General features: G+C 37.2%; 1 protein-coding gene across 6 annotated transcripts in view; it reads right to left on the minus strand.

The window, feature by feature from the left end:
- Positions 1-17583, minus strand: part of TAB2 (TGF-beta activated kinase 1 (MAP3K7) binding protein 2) — a 92120-nt gene that overhangs the window by 32373 nt on the left and 42164 nt on the right. For 4 of the 6 annotated variants that reach the window (XM_059177289.1, XM_059177287.1, XM_059177291.1 and 1 more), the window contains 2 exons: positions 15071-15261; positions 2922-4422 (listed from right to left, as the gene is read on the minus strand). In XM_059177289.1, coding sequence (XP_059033272.1) covers positions 2922-4422; positions 15071-15172 — 1603 coding nt within the window. In that variant the 5' untranslated portion in view covers positions 15173-15261. Of the gene's footprint in view, positions 1-2921; positions 4423-14836; positions 14862-15070; positions 15262-17583 lie in introns of those variants that run through there. The other 2 variants (XM_059177293.1, XM_059177292.1) reach the window with 2 other exon arrangements.

Consider the following 17583-nt stretch of genomic DNA (forward strand, 5'->3'; position numbering starts at 1 on the left):
TGGGTAGTGGGTCATGTGAGGCTTCATAGCTTTTACTCTGAATGAAACAGCCATCATCTGCAGAGGAGTGAGATAATCTCATTCATGTTTTTTAACAGAGTCTCTCTGGCTGCTGAGCTGAAAAAAGACCACAAGGAAGCAAGAGTGAAAGCAGGTAGGCTACTGCAATAATCCACTTGAGAGATGATGGTAGCTCAGATCATAATGGTGACATGGGGTAGTAAGAAGAGAGAAAACTTCTGATACACTTTAAAGGTTAGAGTTGACATATTTTACTGTCAAATTAAATGTGAAATACGAAAGAAAGAAGGAGTCAAGGGTGTTTTTGAAGTATCTGGCCTAAGCACTAAAAAATTTAAGTTGCCACTAACTGAGATGGGAGGACTGATCACAGGAAGAGTACGCTGGGGAAATGTCAGAAGGTATTGCAGATAAAGAAATTTTGAGATGCCTAGTAAACATTCAAATGGAGACACTAAATAACTAGTTCAATCAACTGGCTTGAAATTCGGGGAATAAGTTCAGGTTAGAGTTACAAATTTGGGAATCACTAGCACATGATATTTATTTATTTTTATTATTTTAAAAAGATTTTATTTATCTGGAGAGAGAGGGAGTGTGTGCACATGCCAACAGGGGAGGGATAGAGGAAGAAAGAGAATCCTAGGTAGACTGCGCTGAGCACGGAGTCCAACGTGGGGTTTGACCCCATGACCTTGAGATCACAACCTGAGCAGAAATCAAGAGTGGGACGCTTAACTGAGCCACCCGGGCGCTCCAGCATTAGCACATAATATTTAGAATCATGATACTGAATGAGATCACCTAGGGAATGGTACAGACAGAAAAGAGAAAGGCCTAAGGATTAAGCTTTGAGGTTTTGATCTCGTTTCTTTGAGAAGTGGAAGGAGAGATAAGAGATGAGGGAGGGAGAATCATCGAAGAATAAAAAGAGCGGAGGAAATTCTAAAGTAGTATCCTGGAAGCTGAATGAACAAAATGTTTCACAGTGAAGAGGGTGCTTGACTGGTAAATGCTGCTGATACATACATCAAGGAAGTTGAGGGCTCAAAGGAGACCATGGGTTTTGTAACAATGCTGTCACTCATGACCCTGACAGCATTCTGGGTGACTATAGTGGGTAAAATCCTGCCTGGAGTAGATTCAAAAGACAATGAGAGAAACTGGAGGTAACAAGTTTAAGCAACACTTTATATTCACACTCTAGTTAAATGTGATTATGTCCATTTCAGTGGAAAATTCCTTTTATCAAGTTATCTTCACACAACAATTTATTCTCCATTTAAGAAACAGCAAGTATCTAAATACAGGAAAGCTGCTATTTTGATGGAAGGAGAGAAAGAGAAGAGTACTGTGGGAGAACAGGAATTAAATTTCAGGAAAATTAATAATGGTGTATTAAAATTCATGTACTGACTGAAGCTAAACAAAAATGCGTCCAGTTTTAGCACAATTTCTAGTGCAATCAGAAGCACCCATGGAGGGGCACTTAGGTGGCTCAGTGGAAGCCTCTGCCTTCAGCTCAGGTCATGATCCCAGGGTCCTGGGATCGAGCCCCACATCGGGCTCTCTGCTAGGCAGGGAGCCTACTTCCCTTCCTCTCTCTGCCTACTTGTTCTCTCTCTCTGTCAAATAAATAAATTCTTTAAAAAAAAAAAAAAAAAAGAATCACCAATGGACCTTTAAAACATGCCTGCACACCTACACTTCATTTTTCAGAGATTCTAACTGAGCAAGTCTGGGATGAGCCTTGGGCATCCTTATTGAAAAGCTCCACAGGTGTTTATGAAATCTGAAAGCATCACAGCCCAGCTTGAGTTGAGAATCACAAGAATATAGTAGTTTAAAACACAAAATAAGGCCAAACAATTAGGCTCCTCTGAGAAGCTCAGCAGTAAAACCACTATTTTCAAAAGATTTTAAAAGGACAAGTGATACTAGTGGTCGTATGGGGCTGCATGTTGCAAAGGGGTGATAACCTAGTATTTTCCAACCTACAATACTTTTTCTTATATTTTGGGATCCAAAAATGATGACGATATGTTGTTGCTCTAAAGGACTCCCAGCTAATCTACAAAACCGCATCAATAGTCAAGAAAACACACAATGAACCACCACTTTCTTATCTGAAGGAGTTTAATGGTTTCCTACTGAAGATGAAGTAACTTAGAGTCATATAAAATATATGACAAAAATTGTCTCTACTTGAATTAAGTGATATAATTTAGTATTATGCCAATATCAACTAGCTTATTTCAGAAAAGGATTATCAAGTGAGATAGACTAACCAATGTTTTTATCCATGGTTCCAAATAAAAAGAAAGGCTGCTTTAGTTGATGTTTAAGGGAGGCTGAAAGAAACACATACTGCAAACAGAATTCAAAATCTCTCTTAAAGGTAAATTATTCTAGGACTTTCAAGAAGTTAGATTTTGATATAAAATAAGACTAACAATGTTATATTAGAAAAATGAAAATACTGGAATAACAGAGAAATTGCCTGGTCAAAGCAGGCAGATTTACTGACTATCCAAGGCCCCTAAATCTCTTACTAAAATGTGTTTTTATGTATTTTTATCTGTAGAAATTTTCAAGGCAAGTCAACAACACCACAGAGAAGAGAATTCACTGAAAAGCAAGTCTTAAGATATTAAGAAAGTAAGCAAACCAGGGGGTAGATTATGCTGAAGATGTGACAACCTTATCCTTCAAACTTTAAGTTATATGGCAGTAAAAATGAAATTCACAATTGGTCCGAATACTTTCAGAGGTTTTATAAGTAGTATGATTTGACACTTACAAAGATCAACTAATAACACTGATAGTCATTTCTACATGTGAAATCAAACGGATACCAAAAAGCCCAGCATGGAACGTGACCCCACCTTCAGTGTCATTACCTTGAGTGTAGGCAGCATCATCAGATCCCATACTCAACTTCCGTGCTTCACTTATTCTATCCACATGTGCTAATGCAGGGTCCGTGAGGTGCTGCATATTCTCTGTTTCTACATAATGATCAGGATGGTTTAGAAGATTTGTAAGTTCAAAGGTAGGGGACACCACCCCCGGTGAAACTGCAGGGGGTTTATTAGGAGAAACTGTAATTTTGAAAGTATATTTTGTATTGGGTTGAGTGACCACGACTCGAGGAGAAGTTGCAGAGTTACTGCCTATTGCTCGACTTTTGGGAGGGTGGTGATGAATAAAGGCAGGACCCATGCTCACTTGCCCAGACATATTCCTGGAGGCAGCAGATGCTCCAGAGTTTGTGGATATGAAGAGAGTGGGCTGATTCCGCATGATCTGTTCATCTCCTGGGGCAGCATTAGCTGAAATATAGACCTTGGGTTGACTACGGGACATCACCTCATCAGTATTTGGGGGACTGGCAGCTATGTAAACAGTGGGCTGATTTCTATTTAAGGTCTGGCTGTTGACTGAAGACGAACTGCTGGAGGTTCGAGGTCCAGAAGAACGCAATTTTGAAGAGCTGTTTCTTTGTGGGGGTTCAAGTTTGATTTCAATCTGGTTTTTTCGAGGTCCTGTTGAAATATTCTGAATGTTATATTGGCTATGGGCAGAAGACTGGGAGCTACCAGATGAATGAATTGTTGGTGGCTGTGGAGTAGTAGGTGAGCTGATAGGCATGTAGACATGAGAGGTCTGGTGGCCTTGCTGGTTTGGCTGCTGGGCTGAGGTATGTGACATAGGATTTGATGCAGGGTAAGTAGTCCAGGGACCAGGTTGTGAAGGCTGATAGGCTTGTTGAGGGTTCAGAGGATTAAACTGAGATACCCAGCCAGAATGCTGTTGCGTCTGTCGAGTTGTACCACTAGGAGTTGTAATATAAGGCCTAATATAGATAGAATTTCCCTGTGGACTGTTAAGTACAGGTGGAGGTACACCATGTATGTGCAAAGATGTGGGAGTGTTACGACCAGTCTGGATATTTGGGGCTAAAGTTACCATAATGGGATTAAATCTGGGAGTTTGTTGAGAAAGGTTAGATGTTCCTTTGCTGCCTAACTGAAATCCAAGATGTGGTGCTGAATTTGAAGCACCAGATGTACTAGACATTCCAAAAACATTAAAGCCTTGCGGAACTTGAGCTGGTGCTGTCTGTGGCTCCTGTTGAAAGAGTTCATTATTGGACTGACCACCTTGAAGTTGTCCATCACTAATGCTGTGCGTTAGAGTCCTGCTTCCATTCATTCTAGTTCCTTCTCTTCCATGGTGGTAAACATTCTGTGACTGCAAGTCCAAGTTGAGAGAAGTCATGTGATTTCGTAGGCCAGAAATTCCAGAGTCATCCGAGAAATTCAAGTCTCCTTCACCATAAAGATACCTTGTACTCTCCTGAGAGAGAACGGCACAGCAAGCATCCAGGTTATTATTATTCTATAAAACAAAATAAAAAGTTTTATGTTAAGAACCAGAAGGTAATGCCTACACGCTCACCACTACTAAAATATTACGTGATTAACAAGTGATTAGTTAATACAATTCTAACAGACCTTACACTCTCACCACTACTAAAATACTGTGATTAACAACTGATTAGTTAATACAATTCTAACAGACCTTTGAACCTTTTATTTGAGAAGAACTATTTTTCTGTGTAAATGCTTTAATTACAAATCCTCACTACTAACATGATGGAAAAGCTCTAACTAGCAATAGCTGACAGCAAACCAAGTCACTGTTCCTAATGTTTTAGGAGCTTTTTTACAGTAAAATGGATTCATGCAAATATAGTAAAATTATAACATAATTAAAAACACGATTTGAATGCTGAACAAAATAAAACCATTCAAGTATCATATTCATTAGGCATATAATACTATATAATTAAATGTTTTGCACATTCAAGTGCTATATGAGTTGTTCTAAACTAATGACTGTCTAAAAAATTATACATGGAGTTGTTCTAAACTAATGACTGTCTAAAAAATTATACATGGTGCCTGGGTGGCTCAGTCAGTTAAGCCTCTGACTCTTGATTTCACCTCAGGTCATAATCTCAGGATCGTGAGATCAGGCCCTGTGTCAGGCTCCATGCTCAGCACAGCATCTGCTTAGGATTCTCTCTCCCTCTCCTGCTCTTCCACCTGTTTGCAAACGCTCTCTCCAAATGAATAAATAAGCTCTTTCAAAAATTATATTATGCAGTATTTCAATAGAAAAAGTCCTAAAATAACACAACAAAGTCATCTCAATTCCTTATACGCTTCCTTTTAACTTGTGTAAAAAAATCTCCCACACCTATGAAATAGAAACTCAAGGTAGCACCTAGAGCAACTGAGCTCTAGAGAGCACTATACAAATCTACTCCACAGAAATGAAAACAAAACCAAAAAAGCAACCAGATTATTTCTAAAGAATCCTCAAGAGACTGACCAATCACTACTCATAACTCATCCATAAAAATATTTACTGAACACCTAAAATATACACAGTACTCCGAGACCGTAGAAAACTCAATAATGACATACAAAACCAAAATTTTCCCTAGAAGCTTGCAACTCAATTAGAGAGACAAACCATGGATTTATGAAAAAGTAACATTATTAAAACAAGACAATGTGCCAACAGTAAGTGGTTTTTAAGTTCAACAGAGAATCGGTATTGTAGACAACTGTACAGAGAAATGTGTTAGTAACGGACGCTTAGTCTGATGGGCTTCATATGTAGTATATGCAGGACTTGCATAGGAAAAAACGAATTCCTGGGGAAGGAAAAGGCATGAGTGAAGACAGACATTAGTGTGATAATAACTAAAAGCATATTCTAAACAAGGTTAACTACAAGAGACTTAGAGTTAAAGATTTGTACTGGAGATTTGGTGGAACAAATATTAAGAAAAACAGATTGGGATTAAATACAGGCATACCTCCTTTTATTGTGCTTTGCAGATACTGTTGTTTTTTACAAATTTAAAATCTGTGACAACCCTGTATTAAGCGAATTTATCGGCACCATTTTTTCAAGAGCATTTGCTAACTTCATGTCTCTGCCACATTTTAGTAACTGTTAGAATATTTCAAACTATCATTACTATTATATTTGTTAGGGCAATCCCTGATCCACTGATTTTTTTTTTTTTTAAGATTTACTTGTTTATATTAGAGAGAGAGAAAGAGTGCATGTGGGAGCATGTGGAGTGGGGGAGGGGCAGAGGGTGAGAAAGAGAATCTCAAGCAGGATCTGTGCTGAGCGCAGAGCTCCACCCAGGACTTGATCCCACGACTCCTGGGATCATAATCTGAGCTGAAACCGAAAAGCTGGATGCTCAACAGACTGAGGAATCTAAGCGTTGAATCCAGTGATTTTTGATGTTACTACTCTAATTGTTTTGGAGTGTTATGAATCATACCCATGTGACATGGTGAAATTCACTGATAAATGTGTGTGTGTTCTGACTATTCCACTGACTGTTTCCCTCTTTCCCTCTCCTTGGATTTCCCTATTCTCTGTGACACAACAATACTGAAATTACCCTAATTAATAGTAATAATAACCCTACAATGGCTTCTAAGTGTTCAAGTGAAAAGGAAGAGCTGCATATATCTCAATTTTCAATCAAACGCTAGGACTAAGCTTAGTAAGCATGGTGCCAAACTGCAAAGTTGTAAATGCAAAGGATTTTAAGTTCTTGAAAGAAATTAAAAGTGCTACTCCAGTGAGCACATTAATGATAAGAAACCAAAACTGTCTTATCACTGATATGAGAAAGTTTTAGTGGTCTGGATAGGACAGCAAAATAGTTTCCCCATTCCCTTGAGCCAGAACCTAATCCAGAGAAAGGCTCTAACCTCTCTTCAATGCTGTGAAGGCTGAGACAGGTGAGGGAGCTGCAGAAGAGAAGGCTAAAGCTAGCAGAGGTTGGTTCATGAGGTTTAAAGAGAGAAGCTGTTTCCATAACATCAAGTGCAGGGTGAAGCAGCAGGGGCTGATATGGAAGCAGCAGCAAGTTCTCCATGAGATCCAGCTAAGAGAATTAATGACAGGGGCTACACTAAACAACAAATCTTCAATATAGATGAAACAGCCTTATACTGGAAGAAGATTCTATGACTTTCTTAACTATAGAGGAGAAGTCAATGCCTGGCTTCAAAGGACAGGCTCACTCTCTTGCTAGAAGGTAATGCAGCTGGAGACTAAGTTGAAGCCAATGCTCATTTACTATTCCAAAGACCATAGGGCCCTTAACGATAATGCTGAATCCACTGTTTTTGCTCTATAAAGGGAACAACAAAGGCTGGATGACAGCACATCTGTTTGCAACATGATCCACTGAATATTTTAAGCCCACTGTTAAGAACTACTACTCAGAAAAAAGATTCCTTTCAAAATATTATTGCTTACTGACAATGCACCTGGTCACCCAAGGAGCTCTGATGGAGATGTACTATGAGATTTATGTCATTTTTACGCTTGCTAACACAATTTCCATTCTACAGTCCATGGATCAAGGGGTAATTAGACTTTCAGGCTTTATTATTTAAGAACTATACCTTTGTAAGATTATAGCTGCCATGGACAGTGATTCCTGTGATAGATCCAAGCAAAGTAAACTGAAAACCTTGAGAGCATTTGATTCATGGGAAGAGGTCAAAGTAGCAACATTAACAGAAGTGAGGAAGAAGCTGATCCCAACCCTCATGCATCACTTTGAGGGGTTCAAGACTTTAGTGCAGGAAGTAACTGCAGATGTGGTGGAAAGAGCAAGAGAATTAGAAGTGGAGCCTTAAGACAGGACTGAGTTGTATAATCTTATGATAAAAGTTCAACAAGTGAGGAGTTACTTCTAATGAATGAAAAAAAGTGGTCCTTTGGAGATGGAATCTACTTCTGAAGATGCTGTGAAGATTGTTGGCATGACAACAAAGGATTCAGAATATTACATAAACTTAGTTGAGAAAGCAGTGGCAGGATTTGACTGATTCCCATCTAGAAAGAAGTTCTTTCTCCTATGGGTAAAATGCCATCAAACAGCACAGCATGCTATAGAGAACTGTTTGTGAAAGAGGCAATTGATTTAGCAAATTTCACTGTTGTCTTAAGAAACTGCCACAGCCACCCCGACAGCAACTATCACCCTCATCAGTCAGCAGCCATCAACAAGGAGGCAAGACCCTCCACCAGCAAGAAGAGTGCTACTCACTGAAAGCTCCATGATGGTTAGCATTTTTTAACAATAAAGTCTGTTTTAATTAAGGTATGTTCACTGTCTTTTTAGACATAATGCTACTGCACAGTAAACAGACTATAGTATAGTGTAAACATAATTTTTGTATGTATCGGGAAACCAACAAAAAATTTGCTTGACTTGCTTTGTTACGACATTTGCTTTGTTGTGGTGGTCTGGAACCAAACCCACAATATTTTCAAGGTATGCTATAATTAAGAATTTTGAAAAATGAGTCTAAAGACACTAAAGTCTGTACTCTGATATAGGTAATGGGGAGAGCCACTGAATATGAATGAATGGAGAAGTAAAGACACAAGAGTAGGTAGTCTGTTGATAATCGACATGAATAGGAGAGGGAAAATTTCTCGACAAGACCACTACTGGAAGATGTGAAATAATGACTGTTTGACAGTGGACACAAATTATGAAAGACTACAAATAAGCAGTCAATAACAATTTGGCTATAAGAGAGAAAATGACTTCAAAGAGGACTGGAAGATTAGAAGCCTGACAGAAAGAGGTCAGTTTTAGACATAAAAAAGATGAATAACCAAGTTAAAATGTCTATAGGTGGTTTGATAGAAGATAAAATCTAATTAAAGGAAACTGAACTACAAAAGGCATCCTGAGGTACTGTTAAGAAAGGATGGTCCACAGTTTGAATGGGTAATGCCAAAACAAAGTTAGTGAGCAAGGTTTGACTTTTTTTCCTCCCAACTTAACAGTTCAAATCTCTCATTCTACAAAAATTCTTTTACCCTATTCCTAACTCTGAGTAGATAGACATTAGTTTTTCAAATAAAATTTAAAACTTCATCTTTATCAACCAATTACTGTCATTATAGTTAGATCGCATCTTTTGCCAAACCTAATTGGTGCTTTTTGCTTCAAGCTAACTTTACTGCTATTCCTGTAAATTCTCCCCACTAAACCAAAGCTTATAAAGACCCCATCTTCTCATCTCTTCTCTACCTACATCCCCAAAGTAAAATGAGTATTGTCTACTTAATCCAATCCCACACTTCCTTTTTGAAAGTGGATACTCATTATTTACAAAGTCTTCCTCCTTAATTCTCTTGAGTTCTCAAAAATCCCTTCAATCCTTTATTAAATCTGATTATTCAACATGTTTTAGTCCCAGTAATATGCCAGTAACTCAGACACCCTTAGGTTTCTTAAGAAAGACATCACTTTCTTATTAGCATAATACTGGTAAGTAGTATACGTACAGGGATTTTCTAAAGCCACAATAGGATAAAAGAAAATGTACTTTTAACTAAATTCATTTTAAAAATTTAAAACATATTAAAAAATAAAGGGTAAATATGATAAACTCATCTATATTCATCCAGCTTTAACAATATCAACATATGGCAAATATTTTTTCATCTAATAGATGTGCTCCAGCTTTTCCCCCGACCAAGCTAGATCAAGTCTCTGACATGATTTCACTTTTATCTGTAAATACTTCAGTATCTTTTTTTTTTTTTTAAGATTTTATTTATTTGACAGAGAGAGAGAGAGAGAGACAGCAAAAGGGAACACAAGCAGGGCAGTGGGAGAGGGAGAAGCAACCTTCCTGCTGAGCAGGGAGCCCAATGCAGGTCTCGATCCCAGACCCCGGGGATCATGACCTGAGATGAAGGCAGACGCTTAACGACTGAGCAACCCAGGCGTCCCCAGTATGTATCTTTTAAAAATAGGGACCTATAAAAACAAAACCACAATATCATAAAATATTCAATACTTAATATCACTTAAAAAACTTAATATCTAAATAGTGTCAAAATCCCGATTTGTGTCATAAACGTCTTTTTAGTTAGTCTGAATGAGGATCTAAGGGAGATCCACATATTTAATTTGGCTGATATGCTTCCTAAATTTCTAATAATTAATTTTCTCCTCTTCTAAAAACTTTCTAGTCATTTGTTTGTTGAAAAACTTGATCATTTCTGCAGGAGAATTTTCCATCTAGACTGGATGGGTGCACTCTATGGTGTCAAAACCTATATTTCATTGTGAACTAGTAGTTGTAACTCCATGTATAAGCAGATGCATGAGCAAATTTTTGGCAAGACTCTTTATTGGGTCTGTTTCTTACTGCATCACACGGAGATAAAATAATGTCCATCTGTCCTTTTGTGATCTTAAAGCTGCCTGGCAGATACGGATTTTATTAGCCTAATCCAGCTAATGATTTCTAGCAGTTACTGACAATCCCTGTTTAGAATCTTTATCTCATTCAGGGTTGCAAAATGGTGATACTGGTGATATGCCAATTATAAGATTGTTCTTTATGTATTAGCTGCAGTTCTTCCTCAGAGAACTTGTTCTCTTCAACTATTTAGTACTCTTTGCACAGAAGAAACAGGATAAGTAAATTCTCTGTCTACTGGTTTTTAGAATAATGAATTGATACCCTCAGCAACGTCTGAAGGTTACTAAGATTTATTTTCAGTATTGTCATAAACTTCAGTATATTTTTAAAAGAAACAAAAAAACTTCAGTATGTTTAATGTTCTGATGTGCATCAATTTTTTTTACGATTTTATTTATTTGAGGGAGTGAGTGAGAGAGAGCACACACAAGTAGGGAGAGGGGCAGAAGGAGAAGCAGATTGCCCACTGAGCAAGGAGCCTGATGTGCGGCTCGGTGAACTGAGTCACAGGCAGATACTTAACCGAGTGAGACATCCAGGTGCTCCGATGTATATCAACTGATTGCGGTCATTGTATCCTACCTTTAGGCTAGTGGGAATGATATCATGTTGGCTCATGTGTATACGGCATGAACCTAGTAGTCTTTCATAGCTTCTTTCTGATATGACAGGAAGTCCAAAATCATCTTGTATACACCCCAGTTACTTTCAGTGAGACTTCCTTTAAGCATAACAAAAGGCGTGGGATGAGTTTCCAAAGGCTGAAAATCATTGCTCTTTTGTATATATGCAAACCTGCATTTATTTTCTTCAAAGCTACAAAAGCTCTGACTCATTATTTCCAGTTCCTCTTTCATTTTCCCTAAGCTTCTTGAACAGAGACGAAGATTACAGATAGTATCAAGATATCTGTGAACGTCCTTCTCTAACTCTGATTCATTCACTCCTTCAACCAATTTACCTAACTTCCATTAGGCGAGTAGAAAGGAATACGACGACTGCGGAGGATATCATGGTCTAGTAGAGGATATTAATGTGTTCACAAATAAATATAATATAGAATGACAAGTATTTTAATAAGAATTTGTATAAGGACTATGGGTGGAGGTCATCTGAAAAGTCTTCAACTAAGGATATGGTACTTAAATACTAAGTATTACAAATACTGAATGAACACAACTATTGCATTGCTTTGAAGAGAAACAGCATATTTTAAACTTATAAATTCAATTGTCACTTTAAAAGAATTGAAAAATTCAGTTAAAAAAAGGAAAAAAATCAGTGTCAACTATGCAATATTTTTACACTACCCTAAGATTTAATTATCAAATAGAAACAACATTTAAAGATATGAGTAACACCTGCTAATATTATTGCCATCTTAGAGAATCCACAGCACAAGGAAATGCTATAAGTAGCTCCAAACAGACGGATCTGAGCAGTAAATAAAGTCAAGAAGAGAAAAGAGGATAGACACTTCTGTTCTCTTAAGAAGCAAGTATTTAAGCGCAAATATACAAAGTGGCAGCATAGCATGATCCTTTGATGACTAATTTCTTATATCTTCTTCACCATGTTTTTTTCATCTAGTTAAGTTCTGAACCAGTATTTATAGGGCGGCTCTCCCAAGAGAAAAGACAGAAGCCCACCCAATTGAGAAAGGGATAGCAGCTCCCAAAAGAAAAGGCTGTCACCAAATAAGAGATGTTTAGAAATACATTTACAGGTACCTAAATGTACCTTTACTTTAAAAATATCTCCCCAAATTTGGAAAGGTGTATGTCCTAGCCATATTGCCAGAGGAGCCTTCCCCATTCCTTTCTTTAACATTTCTTGTTATATCAGCTGAAACCCACATTACTTGGATGCCCAGAATGATTACCAACTCAATTTAAAAGAATGTGGTCTCACAGGTAATTTGCAAGCAAAACAGATTTCATTTTGGTTATCATTAGATACTGGGAAGCATGCCCTAAGGAAGTTTGTCCTTGTAAAACCAGCTAAACACGGTAAAAGTGTTATTACCAGGTGACCAAAAGAAATAAAAAATCATTTCTTTTCTTTTTTTGGTAAAATTGAATACATACTTACTTATTACATTTAAAAAAACAGGTAATTCATGTATACAGATCAAAACAATAGAGAGAGATATATGTTGAGATGTCTCACTTCTACTTCCATCCCCATCTGGCCTGTTCCCTCTTGCTCACTATGGGTGACTATCTTTTATTAATTCTGTTTTTAATCCTTCCAGTATTTCTTTATGGAAACAAGGGCAAATAAATGTATGTCTATATATTCCCCTATTCTCATTTATTTTTATTTTTAAAAGATTTTACTTCAAAGAGAGAGAGCCTGTGTGCGTGTGCACACGCAAGGGGCTGTGCAGAGGGAGAGGGAGAAGCAGACTCCTCACTGAGCAGGGAGCCCCTTGTGAGTCTTGATCCCAGGACCCTGGGATCGGGACCTGAGGTGAACGTAGACCCTTAACTGACTGAGTCACCCAGGCACACCCCATCCTCCTTTATACATACTATCCTGCATTCTGTTTTAATACACCCTGAAAACCATACCGTAGCATTCTCTATTTTTTTGAAAATATTTTCAATAATTCTACAAAATGCTCCCAGTTAAGGTTCTTCAAAATCTCTACAGCTGTGTTCTGGGCAGTTCTTTCGTATCAAGTCATAACATTTTATTGAAGAACCTATATTATTTTTCTATTTTTCAATGACTCACTGAACTCTCTCGGTATAATGTTATTTTATTATAACATTAAAAGTTAGACAAGTTAGAAAGAGGTACCTGGGTTCTACGGGGAAACACCTCTTCCCCCAACCCTCCTCCCGCATCATCTCTGCTCCTCTGCATACTTTAACTTCTGACTCTACTCTTACTACTTTTTTCCCCCAACTTTACATTTTTTTCTTTTACATACTAACTATATCAACTAATGTGGACTACTGATTCATTCACCAAATATTACTATAGGTCTTCTACTACTATTATTATTACTAGTAATGGCTGCTAACATTTATTGAGCACTCATGAATCAGGTATCCTACCAGTTGTTTTACCTGCCATCATCATATTTAATTCACTATGGAATTTTTTTATTCCAACTACACAGGTGAGGAAAATGAGGGTAGAGAGGGTAATTAAATTACTGTTAGTAACTGTTAAAACTTGAACACAAGTCTGCTTATCACCAAAACATACACTATTTACTTACTATTTACTTTTAAATTTTATTTTTACTTATTTATTTCTACCCAATTTTACTAGGTATGATTGAGAAATAAAAATGGTACATATTTAGGCTGTACATGTGATTTTTTTACAAGTAAATATAATATGATTTAATATACTTCTACAGTGTGAAATGATCACCACAATCAAGTTACTCAAAGCACCCACCACTTCACAGTCTTCCCCCACCCCATGTGTTTTTTCAGTGATGGTGAGAATACTTAAGATCCACTTTTTGTGAATTTCAAGGACACAATACAGTATTATTATATATTATCAAAACATATGCTCTTAAACACTATACTATAGAAAAAGCCAGGCGTGTTCAGAGAATTCCAATCAGTTGAAGACGTCTGCAGCATGGGGTGTGAAGAGGAAGGACGAGGCAAGACAGCAGGCTGCAGAAAAAGGTAGGATTCCAGATCACAGACCTAGTACGCCCTAGTCACGACATATGAACTTTATTCTGAAAGGTACGGGAAACAATCATGAGGTTTTTAAGCAGGTAAATACATGACAAAACCTGCATTTAGAAAGACACTTTGTCAGAAGTGAGGTGGATGGACTGGAGAAACCAAAACCGGATCAGACTAAAGGCAAGTAATTAAATGTACAGATAAAAGCTGATGAGGGTATGAACAAAATGTAGTCACTTGGCATCAAATACAGATGTTGAGCCTTTAAAAATTTCATGCAACATCAACCTTTAAAAATAATTTGTCAAGTAAATACATCTGAGCCAAAATTATTTTTTATAGCTCTATTTTTAACAAGCTGAAAGATTTCTAGTTTATCAAATGAGAAGACACAACTATCACTAAATATTTAGAATTATGGATTTCTAAAATTGTACATACAAGAAAAATGTAAAAATTTATTACATGGTTAGTGATATTAATTAGAAAGCCTACAGTTCAAATTAAAAATATATAAAAACTTGTTTTGTTTTTATATATTTTTGACCTGAGGCATTGTTGAAGTCCAATTCCTTTGCTTTACAGACAAGCAAACTAGAGGATAAAGAAGGCATATTACTTACAAGATTGGCTTGGGGTGCTCATCTGGGATTAGAACCCATGTTTCCTGACTCCTTATTTAATGACTTTCTCACTTTTATATGGAGATGTGGAATTAAAAACATTTTGCCAAAACAGGTGGGGTGTTGGGGGCAGGGGGAGAGTGAAGCAAGCTCACAGTAAGTACGGACCACATACCAATGCTTTCTACGGGGCTCCAGTTTAGTCCTCACGCCTACTTTACAAGGTAGGTATCATCTGTATGCCAGAGCTGAAACACCTATTAAAGACCACCTGAAGATCAGATACCAAAGTTTGTTTCTTTTCATCACAGCACACTAATGCCAACAAGAGGTAAGAGCTTTCTTCCAATGTTAAAAAAACAACCACCCAGGTTTGTATGAATGAGTTCAGAAATCAATGCACACTGACCTGTAACATGCACCTGGATACAACAACTTCAGGTACTTCAGGGAATTTTTGTCGCAGGTCATTTAAAACCTGAAAATCAATTTGGTGGCTTCCTTGGGCCATTCGTATATTGCCTGATCAGGACTATTTGTACAGTAGGCAATTCTAGGCCTTAGTGGAAATAGTACTCATCTCTTCTGTCCAAGCATTTTCTGTGAAAGAAAGAAAAAAAATTTTAATGACAACTGATTAGAGAATGAATATTGTTGTGGATTTAAAATTTCGATACATAGGGTACGTGCTTTAGTACCGAACATTTAATATAAGTTATCAAAATATTAATCAGTCCTATAATGCTTTCCATATAGTTGTATTGTCTTTTCAATTTGTAACTCTTGCTGGAAAACTTTTAGACTAATTCCTATCTATTTGTATGCTTTATGACGGCTGTTCCAAAAGCTTTTAAGAAACTATTGTCAAGGATGTCTTCCCTCATTCTTCTAAAAGGGGAAAATGAGTAACTTCCCTAGCATTTTTCTTAATAATCTGAGGACAGCCTAAGGTGCATAATCTTATTTACTCTACCTATTATTTTTAAAGTTTGGATCCTGATAAAGTCCGATTCTACAAACGACTTTGCATGCTTTGTCTAAAAATGATCTATAACCCAGTATGTTTGATATCTTAATTTTCAGATATATTTAATCCTTAAATGTGCAATGAGTTAGTAGCATTTTACTCCATTTCTAATAAAATTAGTATTTAAAAAATACTAATGCTTGAGCCTCAACCCCAAAGGTCCTGATTTAACTGGTGGGGAGTAGCCTGGGCATAGGGATTTTTAAAACTTCCCCAAGTAATTCTCATGTGTGGCCAAAGCCAAGACCTACCTACCTTGTTTTTATTCTTAATGCAAACCATGCTTAATCTTGAAAAACTCTTTGGGATATAAATAGTATGTAAGTATACTTAACCTAAATAACATATTAAAATATTTAAATATCATGCTATTTTCTTAATCATTTCAGTTTATGATAAACTTAACAAACAAGACCATCTCTCTAAAACAGATTTCTTATCTGTAGTATTTCTCTTTTAATTTTCTCTTTTAACATAAGCTTAAAAAAAAATACAGACCCTTAAGCCCCACGAATATAGGAATCAGGTCTCTTTTGTCCCTTTTTGCGTAGCTAGCACTGTGTAGGTGTTCAGCGTTCAGTGGAACAATAGATATTAAAGTATTTTTTATTAAATTTAGTTATGGAAGAACTCCTGAGTCCTCAATAGAATATAAGCTCATTTAGATATACATAGTAAAAAGCCTTTCAGCTTTTTATTATTTAATTAAATTCCTTCTTTTGTCTATGTGACGTTTCATAAATAAAAGCTATAGTGGGTTACAGAAGAAAAGAGAAATACTGAAAATTAGTAAATGATACTTAAAAGTAAATTAAAGTGTGATTAACAGTATTGCTCAACCTGAAAAGGCCATCCTGGACTTCCCTTCAGCTATCAGCTCATTTCTCTGCCCTTTCCTTCTTCTAGGGGAAAACTACTTGAAAGGAATGTTTATACGTGTATCTTCCTTTCCTCCCTTCTAATCTCTTTGAAACCTTTGAACCCCAAACAGGCTTTCCCAGTTTTTCGCCACCGAAACTATACTTATCAAAGCTGGGGGAGAACTTCAGCTATCAGACCGAACCAGCAGTCCTCAGTCCTCATCCAGCTTAGGACTCAGTCAACCAATCCCTCTTTAAACAAGGGCTTCACTTGGCTTGCGAGAGTTATACTCTTCTGGTGTTTCTCCTACCCACTGCCAGCTCCTTCTCAGTTTTGTCAGATCTTCTTCCTTTTCTGGACATCTAATGTTGGCTGACAATGGAATTCAGATCTAGGGTTTCTTTTCAACGATACTGATATTCCTCTGCAGGGTAATCTCATCCAAATATACTGCTTTACACACAGAGGCTTTGCTAATTTATTTCTGATTTAATAAATAAATAAATAATAAATTAAAAAATTTATTTATTTTTGCTCTCCCTTGAGTTCCACACTAATAGAGCCAGTTAGATACCTGCCTCATGTCTCCTACTGGACATCTAAAACTCACTTTTCTGAGTAAGCCCAAAACTAAACTCTTAACTCTCCCCATCCAACCAATCCTTCCAGTCTTTTTCATCCCAGTAAATGGTGCCATCATATATCCAGGTGATCCTTCTTTCATATCCCATATCTAATCTAGTATCAAGTCTTGTTGGTTTTATCTGTAAACAGTATTTCGAATCGGACCACTTTCCCTAACCTGTTACTGCTCTCGTCTGAGCCCCCTATAAGTCACCTAGACCGCCTAGACTGCCACAGCAAAGGTCCCTTAACTGGTTTCCTCCCTGCCTTCACTTTCTGCTCTACCCCTGCCCCTCACTCTATTGAGCGAAGTGATCTCTGTGAAAAGTAAATCAGGGCAAACTCCCTTGCTCGAGATCCTCCAACACAAGGCCCCCAGCTAACTCCCACCACTCAGACTTCACTTCTAT

This window comes from Mustela lutreola, chromosome 6 (assembly GCF_030435805.1).
Source record: "Mustela lutreola isolate mMusLut2 chromosome 6, mMusLut2.pri, whole genome shotgun sequence".
NCBI classification, from domain to species: domain Eukaryota; kingdom Metazoa; phylum Chordata; class Mammalia; order Carnivora; family Mustelidae; genus Mustela; species Mustela lutreola.